The sequence below is a fragment of the Mytilus trossulus genome, chromosome 5 (genome assembly GCF_036588685.1).
Source record: "Mytilus trossulus isolate FHL-02 chromosome 5, PNRI_Mtr1.1.1.hap1, whole genome shotgun sequence".
Taxonomy (NCBI): domain Eukaryota; kingdom Metazoa; phylum Mollusca; class Bivalvia; order Mytilida; family Mytilidae; genus Mytilus; species Mytilus trossulus.
This window is the reverse complement of record NC_086377.1, coordinates 21,125,605-21,136,005: the sequence shown is the minus strand read 5'-3', so window position 1 is coordinate 21,136,005 and position 10,401 is coordinate 21,125,605. Positions and strand designations below refer to the sequence as shown.

Below are 10,401 nucleotides of genomic sequence, written 5' to 3'. Positions count from 1 at the left end.
TCGAATGATTAAAATTTCTTTTTGAGGAACCTGTATGTGATCTGTTGTCACTGCTGGTGGAGATTTATTTCCCCGAGGGTATCACAAGCCAAATAATCAACACTTGTTGTGCTGACATGAATTGTCATTGATATGGTAATATTTATAAATCTACTGTTTACAAATTTTTGAATTCTTTGAAAAACTCAGGTTTTTCTACCTTAGCTGTATTTGGCAAAAAGTTTAGGAATTTTGGTCCTAAATGCTCTTTAACTTCGTACTTTATTTGGCCTTTTTAACTTTTTTGGATTCGAGCATCACTGATGAGTCTTTTGTAGACGAAACGCACGTCTGGCGTTTATACTAAATTTAGTCCTGGTAGCTATGAAGAGTTTATTTGCAACACAAAATGTCTGTCTCTATCCAACATAACATTGTCTTCTAGTTCTTCTCTGTTGTCACGCCTTGCAAGAGGTAACGATTGTATTGTTTGTTACTAGTTAATAACATTTGTAATGAAGATGACTGATGTATTGTCACATGAAGTATAGCTGACACCAATCAATCTATCAGTAGATGAGCGATATTCAAAATTTATTAACGAAAACTGATTTACGATATTGCACCAACACAGAATCGTCAAAAGTGTTAATTGATGTACGTAGAGCATTCCAGAGCTTTCAAGGGTTACTAACTTAATATAAAACTAAAAACACAGCACTTGGAACCCCACCATTAACTAGTGTTCTGGAAGGGTACTCAGATCCTGCCCCATATGAGACACCCGTCGTATTGCTATGTTTGTATAAACCCGATTAAAGATGTAATTCAGTAGGTCATATTCAAATCATTATTACTTTGAATGCTTATATCCCATTGCCGATGTGACTCAAAAGAAAAAATACTTCAGATATATTAACAATGGAAATGGGGAATATATATGTCACTGGGAATTATAATGACCCTTTCTATCGAAGGAATGAGTATCAAAATATGATACCGTAAATCAACAAGGATAACAGCTCATACTTACTATAACCTAAAGCAAGAAACTTGAAGGGGACTAGCTAGTTTCACACATTCAACTTCCTAAGAATTAATAATCTGTTTATTATGCACTTCACATTCAGTCACCTGATTTCGTGATCCTTTTGTTTCTTCAAAAGGAGTCATTTTGATTGTCTTGACTATACCATAGAATAAAATTGAGAATGGAAATAGGGGATGTGTTAGAGAGACAACAACCCGACCATAAAGCAGATAACAGCCGAAGGCTACCAATAAGTCTTCAATGCAGCGATATACTCCCGCATTCGCAGGAGTCCTACAAGTGTTTTGGAACAATGAAGTAGTGCTAAAGGTCAATTACAAAAAAAAACGTAAGTATCAGCAATCATTACATTAAGCGGTAATCATGGTGACAGACTAATACAAATTAATATTAATGCAATCCAGATTAATAATATTGACGACAGTACTACGAGACTTCACACCAAAATATTTAACAGGCATTATAAAATATGACCCATCAAGAGCATTGGGGCCCATTAAATAATAGAAAAGTAAGAATTAAAACTACTGTCAACGGCAATACCGCGTCAAAAAAAAAAATCTAACAATCAAGCGCATCATAGATACCAGGACATAGATATAATGAAAGCCATAGTTTCAGAGTTCTTCCAGTCTTTTGACTTGGCTGAATTGATTTAGATTTTGTTTCAAATTATTTGTGGGTCTGGTAGAATATGTGGTCCTTCAAACACTACAACAGATGTTTTTACTAGGGAAGATTACATGATAAGGATTATTTTGGAATATTCAGACGAGGATTTTGATAAAGAATTTCAGTCATCAAAGCCATACGCAAAAGCAGTGCAACGACGGATTATGATTCTACAATGAATAGCAAGAACACGGTCATATTTTATCAAAACTATACATGATCCAGTAGTAGAAAAACAACATGCAACTGCATGCATTACAACTTCAGTGTTCGACCCTCGTTTCAAAGAACAAGTTGAGTATGGTTTGGAATATGGTAGTTATCAAATCAACCGTTTCAAATCAATTCTTTTAATTTAGTTGGTTATTTGTGTAAAATAAAAATACATAATTTTATGTGCATCAATTGGAAAAGTAACTAGGTCAAAGTCAGACCTTTTGTTGGCACATGACTTAAAAACGTTAGAATTTTTTTTAAAACATATATTTTGCTGTATCATCATTTATCAGTAATGTTATTGTTTTTAAAATTAATTGCTAAATCCTTAAGAGCACTTATTGTTTTGTACGGTTCGTTTCAGATTTGCAAAGTCATTTGTTATATCATTACGTAAACATTTTGTTTTTCTTTGTTAACATAATTGTTTGAGGGTTTTTTTTAGTGATAAAGACAATGGTATAATGTTGACTGTTGTAACACTCAAATTATGATTTTATACCTATAATGTATATTTGTTTTGCTCACGCATTGTTTTCAATGGGGACATATTGAAATTAATTGATTTTTTAGTCACAGGTAGTGCCGTGCCCATGGTCCGATTCTCGCATAAATATCATGGAATATGATAGTTTTTTTTTTCTATCCGTTTGATGTGTTTGAGATTTTGATTTCGCCATTTGTTAAGGGACTTTTCGTTTTAAGTTTTCTTTGGAGTTTGGTAACTTTGTTATTTCACTTTTTTGTAAAAACTGATTCTATATTGAAATATCTTCAAATAAAAGGAATATAAATATTTTAGATACACCTTGTGAAAAGATATCGTGTGTTTAAGAAACGTCATGTGACGTACTGTTTATATTAGGTTTACAGTTCTGTGCTGAATGTGATAACATGCAGAGGAGTTACACTTTTTATGGTTTACAAATAGGAAGTATGCATTTTTTTGTGGTTTGAAGTTGAGATGCAACTTGAATCCTTCCTAGATAAAATTGTGTGTTCTTATATTGACTTCAGTTATCACTAATTTGTTCATAATAGATGAATAAACTTTGAATTTTTGAAATACTAAGGCTTTTACGTCAGGAATATATTACCTTAGCTGTATTTGGTAAAACTTTTAGGAATTTTGGTCCTCAATATTCTTCCACTGCGTATTTTATTTGGCCTTTCAAAAACTTTTGATTGGAGTGTCATTGATGAGTCTTTTGTAGACGAAACGCGCGTCTGGCGTTAGTGTAAATTTTTAGTCCTTGTATCTATGATGAGTTTACTTATATAGTTCGACGACTGATCGAGAAAGTTCAGATCATACAGATATAGTTCATCTCCCTAATACTTTTATGTGGCTGTTCAATATTGATAGCCTCGTTAGAAATTGTCATTGGTCCTATCTTAAATGCTTTTTTGTTAATCCTAAATTATTCGTAGTAGCAGATATGAGTTGTGTTTGTTTTATACAATATTTCGGAACTTGAGATTTTGTTCGGTTTTCGCAATGCATAAAATGTGATATTTTTGGTCTTCAGAATAAGTTTGGATTAGACAGGTTTGCGGTTTATTCAGGGTTTGGTTTAATCAGGTGTCACTGTATCACCCTTTTGGATCTGCGATAATTTTCTATGTTTAGTTCTATACAATGCTCTTTGTCTTTTGATAGTTTTGTTTTGTCATGGCATTTCAGTTTATTTTCGACTTATGATTTTTAGTATCTCTTTGGTATATTTCGCTTCTAATTTGATGAAGACACCTACTTGATGTCTAGGCGGTTGTTTTTTTTTTGTGTTTATTTTGTGTTTTCGTTTGATTGCTCCCCCATTGAAAAGTACTCTGTATCTTGTGTTATATTTGCTTAAAAACTGAAGGAATAAAAAGTAAGAACATATTTCCTCTGATAATTCTTTTATTATATTTGATTCTATCAAATTGATTATTTTCTTCACACCATTTTTGGAGATACATGTGAAAATCAAAAAAATAACCTTAATTTACACAAACAAATCTCAGAAATGGTGTTATTTCGGAATCAAACGCGCCATTATACGAATCAACGTACATACGAGGAGACTCGGACGTGATCTTGATTAGTCCAGAACATTCCTTATACATTAGTTTTGATACCAGACAGCTAGGTTGACACATCTCTCCGTTTGAGTCATATACCCTTACATACGCTTTCGTTTCACCAGCTAATGGCTTCTCAAATGCAATAAGACCAACAGATGCAGACGTCAGTGTGCGTTCATCTATAGAAATGTAGTCCATATGTCTTCCACTATAGGAAAATCCATCAGTTTGAAATGTTATATTGAATGTTCTTTGCTGTTTAATTTCATCATTTCCCGGGGTTCGATTTATTTTGTGTTTGTTTATTATTGCTATTGGAGACAGTGCCAAATTGTCGAGTTTATTTGGGGTCTCACTCAAAGAACTAGATTTTCTCTCTTGTATCATACGAAGATTTATATCAAAGCCAATTTTCAAATTGAAATCAACTGATCTGCGACCCCTTGTTTTAGGATTATTGAAGTGCACCTTAAATTTTTTTTTTGAACTTTTCGGAGCCGCTGATGTTTGAGTTAATTTGTTGTTATCTTTAGTTGCAAATGCTATAAATTTTCCCTTTACTGTGTCGGGTTCAGCCCCTATGACTTTTAATATATCTTCCTTTTGCCTGTTCTGTGGTTGCTTCGAAGATTTCAAACCTTTTACCAATGCTGGGATGGCGACCCTGTTTCCCTTTTGACCTGGTGGATACCAATTCTTAACCTTACTAAAGCCCCCAAGACGCATGAAATCATACCTAGATCTTGAAACACATGCATTTTTAGTTTTATCACAGAACAAAAATCCGTTCAACGCTCCGCCACATCTGTTACTACAAGTAGGCGCATCTGCATATCTATAAATTCGTTTTGTAAATGAATTACTGTACCCCTGAATATTCGTCTTTGTTGGTATCAAGTTATCCATATTTCTACTTGGCAGGTGCCCTGCGTTAGTGTTTGGTGCAACTGGGTAGTCTGTTTCTGAATTTATTCCTAATCTTTTTTGGCGTTCTCTAAATTGTTCCCAAAGGTAATCTATGAAACAATGGTGAAGCCAGAAAACTGGGTCCATTGGACTATCACTTACATATCCCATATGTCCGTCATCTCCGCCAACCCATGCGTGAACATTATCATGGTGTGACTCTAAATTGGCATAATCTTCACTGTCAGTTGTCGGGTTAAGAATTTCCCGGTGATAACTTTTTTGAAACACTGCTTTTATCCTCTGTGGGTCAACAGTATTACCATATCTTCCTACATCACGTCTTAACAAAGTGGCTGGTATTGTTGGAGTAGACCAAAGCGCAAATGGACCTGAATAAACAACGCCTTTCGGGTTCCCTATCAATATTTCAGTAAATAAGATAGAATCCTCTGGATTCGACATCAAATAATCTGCTCTTGAGTCCCAGTAAGGAAGAGTCACTCTTCTGCTATTGTCATCTACTTCCCGAAGAGCATTTTCAAATCTGAATTTAAAAAAAAATAATATCGCTCGATAAATATACAATATACAGATTATATTATTTTTATCCTGAAATTTACATCCAACACTTAAAAAAGTTGTGTTGTCAAATGTAAATAATTATCTCTAATTTTTCAATGAAATCGACAGTTTAAACGCGGAACCGCTGAGAGGACCCCAAAAATGAACTGGTTTGTGAAAAAAAATCAACATCACTCCGTGCTCAACATGGGAGCGGGGTTACTGCAGACTTTATTCGTACACGTATACACATAAGGCATACAATTCATTTGCATACCTGTTATTTGCACAATAGATAGAGTGCAGGATAAACAGTTGAATTTTATAAAATTACATTTGTTCATTGGTTTATATTAGCAGAAGCATATTATACCAGAATTGTATGTAATACGGTAGTGTCTTCTACTTATAATGGAATCAAATATACCAAATTGATTTCTGCATAATAAATGGTTCGTTTTTTTGGCTCCTTGTTGAATGCCTCACAGTGACTTTGAAATCATGAAAATCAATACAAGCGCGGTTTTATGCTGTATGTGTGCAAAGTTGATGTATGAGTTCTAGAGGCGCTATATGACAAATAAGGAAACAAAATATATTTGCCATAACCTATCAGGTCAACGTAGGAGATTGCAACTTTAACAGAAGATAATTACAATGACTGTGTACACTGTTTGCGAGACTGCTCACATTCCTCATTATATATCTGGAAATAAAAAAATCCCAGGCGTTTGGGTAGAGAGTTGAAATTGTTTTTTTTTTTTATTTGCACTAAATCTTAATTTGTACACCACATCCAAACCACATCTATGTTTGTTTTACTTTATTTTTTTGGGTTAATTTATAAATTCTGATACAATCACTTATTTTACTTTACATAGAGACACAACTGAGCCCCAAACAAACACCGCTGTTTAATGCTTGTGCTACGAAAGTATAACCTGTGGGCTATTGATTCTAATTATTAGTTTCTGAACAATAGCATATCAACTTACAATACACAGAAATATCGATGCCAGCTTACAAAATTTGGACCAAAATGTGCAGATGCTCCGGCGCCTCCCTGGTGCATAATTGCAAACGAATCATACTTGTTTGGTATGACCGACTGAAAAAATAAAGAATTGACGATTGAGCAAATTACATTCAGAGTGAACAGGGAAATATCCTAGTCCTATAATATATGACTTTTTTCATCGTTCAAACCCAAAAACGTTGAACGTAAATCCAAAGTCATATATTATAGGACTAGGAATTATCCCACCACAATTATCCCGATAATGAAATCGTAAAACTTAAACAAAAGTTTCATAAGAATGAACCAGATGCATTGTTTAGGCGTATGGTGACAGCTTAAGATAGGATTTAAGATTTAGTAAAAATATTTCATACCATGCTTTTTGTAATTATCATTATGATTTTGTTTCAATTTTCTAATAGTATTCATAACTTTGAATGGTATCTTTTAAAAAGGGGCAAATTTAAAATCATTAATAAAATTAGTTGTGCCAGTTTGTGGTATTAACCAAAAAGTTTCCTAACGATAAAAATAATCAAAATGCTTTATTGTTTAGATATCATTACATCTGGGTTATTATGATCTCTACGTTGGTTATTAAGTAATATCCTTCTTTTTTTTCAAAATTACAAGCTATTATGACTCTTTGTTTTTTTTTAATATAAATAAACGAAGGTCTGATTGGGATAGATAGAATAGATAGTTATGGATCAGTACTACAGAAAAAAGTGTAACAAATAAAGAATGAATAGAGAATAATAGGTTTCTAAAATAGAATGAATGAAGAATATTAGTCAAAAATCATAAAGAATAGAAAAAGTGCCTCTCCATACTATCGGACTTACCGTGTCACTTTTCAGACCTTTTACTGCGTCGATGAAATTTTCCAATTCATATTCACTTAATGCACGTATTTCTTTCCTGACGCGCAGTCGGTAGTACCCTCTCTTTGCTTGTCGTTTTAGCCGAATGTGTAATTTTTTGCCGAGCGAATCAAACCAGTCATAGGCATCCCTTCCTAAACCTATTGAGCTAGTATTTCTGTTTGTCTTTTTCATTTTCATGGCGTTGTTAGTTTATTTTCGATCAATGAGTATGCCTTTCTCTCTGGTATGTTTCGCCCCTCTTTTACAAAAGATTCTGACTATGACACGGTTCGTTATCAATTAACGGGGTCTGAATTGTGTTGATAGAATAGAAAGTAAGGGATCAAAACTACAGAAACATGGGTAAAAATAAAGTATAGAGATAAATAGGCCCCCAAAAATAAAGAATAGATAATAATAATAAGGTAATAAACCATAAAGAATAGACAAAAACTGCTAAAAATATTAGAAGACAGAACTGAGCCTTCCCTCCTCCATACCATCATAGACTTACCGTGTCTTTTTTAAGGGCATTTACTGCGTCGAAAAAATTCTCCCTTTCGTCCTCACTTAATGCACGTATTTCTTTCCTTTCGCGCAGCCGGTAGTACCCTCTCTTTGCTTGTCGTTTTAGCCGAATATGTATTTTTTTGCCGAGCGAATCAAACCAGTCATAGGCATCCCTTCCTAATCCAATTGCGCTAGTATTTCTGTTCATATGTGTCAAATAACTTTCTAAACAGCTAGTTTGAACATCGTATGGAGTGGTGATTTTATCAACTTGTCCTGCATAACATTCTCCCAACATTGGTGGAAATACATCTTCTACTATAAGTGCTGAAGCCGGAATAAGGACCATCAAAAGGAAATAAGACCTCATTGTCTGCAAAATATGAAATGTTCGTCAATTAACCATAGGTTTAACTTTAGGTTTTGTTTTCAAGTTTTGGAAATAATAATAAATTATGGTATAATTATAGTACATTTATAAATACTGTTTTTGACACAAAAACGAATGTAAACAGGTAAACATTGTCGAGAGGTTTCTCATCTTCTTCATATATATACAACTCACACCACATCTTCCTATATCTATCTAATGACAGTAATGTTGTTGAATAACTGTATATGGAAAAACGCGTTTAATAATTATACGATTTAATCATTGGAAATATAGGTAAATGCGTACTTTGTAACATATTGTGAGTATGTAGGTTTTACTGTAATAACAAGTTTTCTTGCATATTCTTCTCAATATATCTTGAAGAAAATTTTCTCACGCTACCATGCAGTCATAGCTGGTTTTTTCGTTTAATTCACCAAAACAGTGGTCTCGTGGTTGCGTGCTCACTTCGAATGAGGGAAGGTGCGAGTTCGATTCAATATCGAACTTAGACTTGCATAAATATTTTCTACAATAACACTAAGTACGCGGCATTTTAATATGAGTAACTAAATGCAAATACTGGAGGCTCGGAGTCATAATATTTATTTGTTTGGTTAGATAATATATCTTTCTGTTGATTAGTACATTGTGAACTAACAAGTTTTTTTCCGGCTTAGCTTTTCGGCCAGGCTAGTGAAATTCAGTGTTCAAATTCATTTCAGATCTACATGTTTTCATTCTGCTATGCATGCAATATTTGCCACTGACCATTACGCCAATCTTATGACAATGTTCATTTTATTTTAGTGTTGGTAGTTTTAAGAATGATTTGAACATGAATTATTGATTTAAATTCTATGCAAATGGCGGGAAGTTACAATTAAATTAAAAAAAGACAACGTACGACGAAGCTCTTATGCAATGGGGTCTTTTTAGAGATTACAGAAAAAAGAATAAGAAGCAAAACGTTAGAATAAAAAAATATACAGAGCTGAAAAGAAATTTATGATAAACAAGAAAAGCCATAAATCGGATTTAATTACATTAAATAGAAAAGACTATTAAAAAGTGAAAAGAATATTAACAGAATGAAGAAATCACCATCAAAACCCTCTTTCATGAATTATATTTTCTAACCGAGTGCTCTATATGTAAATTGGGCTTCAAACTTTTAAAACATAGTTAAAAAACGTAAATAAACTACCATCAACATTATCTGTTTAAGTTACAAGAAAATTAATGTCTACTTTACCTTACTTCCAGTTGTTTGAACTAATGTATGAACTACTGGCTGCAACCATTTATATACTAGGACCTATACATGACAAGAGGTGGTCCATGTCTTGTTAATCGACTAAAAAAGCACCGGGAGTATTCTTAGAAAATGCATTTGTTTTGTTACCTAATTAAATTCGTACTAGGACCGAACATAAACACAAACAGTTTTGTAAGATAACCCGGATGTCGACTTGACGGACGCGTTTTTTTGATTTATAACAAGTTACATAAACATTTAAACTTTGCGGCACGGATCCTGTTTCTTGTTCAGAAACTGGAGCATTTAAAATTTAACCAGATGCTCCGCAGGGCGTAGCTTTATACGACCGCAGAGGTTGAACCCTGAACGGTTGGGGCAAGTATGGACACAACATTCAAGCTGGATTCCGCTCTAAATTCGGATTGTGATTAAATAGTTGACACAGCATAGGTTTCTGACACAGAATGAATGTATTCAAATGAACTTAAAATTTTTGTTTTCTCTTAGAGCAATTCACTATGCTGTTGAATATTAATCCTCTCAAAAAAATGTTTGAAGAAATTTTCTTTTTATTTATGAAATTTCAAATGAGAAAAATTTAACCCAATTTTTTATTCACATCCCCCTTTCCCTTATTCCAAAACTAATTTCAATTAAAATATTCTAATGGAGTTTGCAACAATTACTACTCATTTAAATACATGATGTAAAAAACTGCTTGTTATCACTGAATGGTAAAGATTATTTAAATTTATCAGTTGGTAGTAAAAAGTAAATATACATTGTATATTGTATATAACAAAGATTTAAGTTGATTCTGGACAAAGAAAGATAACTCCAATTAAAAAAAATTCTTGCAGATATTTCTTGCTTACTATACTGGACAAAGAAAGATAACTCTTAATTAAAAAAAAATTT

The 10,401-nt window shown here is 33.2% G+C and overlaps 1 protein-coding gene across 1 annotated transcript; it reads right to left on the bottom strand.

Moving 5' to 3' along the window:
- Positions 1 to 3,803: 3,803 nt before the first annotated feature.
- LOC134718649 (tyrosinase-like protein) lies at positions 3,804 to 9,606 on the bottom strand. Its single transcript, XM_063581299.1, has 4 exons — positions 9,478 to 9,606; positions 7,854 to 8,222; positions 6,451 to 6,563; positions 3,804 to 5,438 (listed from the first exon to the last, which is right to left on the bottom strand). The coding sequence occupies exons 2-4, from the start codon at positions 8,217 to 8,219 to the stop codon at positions 3,902 to 3,904; spliced, it is 2,016 nt and encodes a 671-aa protein (XP_063437369.1). The 5' UTR covers positions 8,220 to 8,222; positions 9,478 to 9,606; the 3' UTR covers positions 3,804 to 3,901.
- Between the last annotated feature and the right edge of the window lie 795 nt (positions 9,607 to 10,401).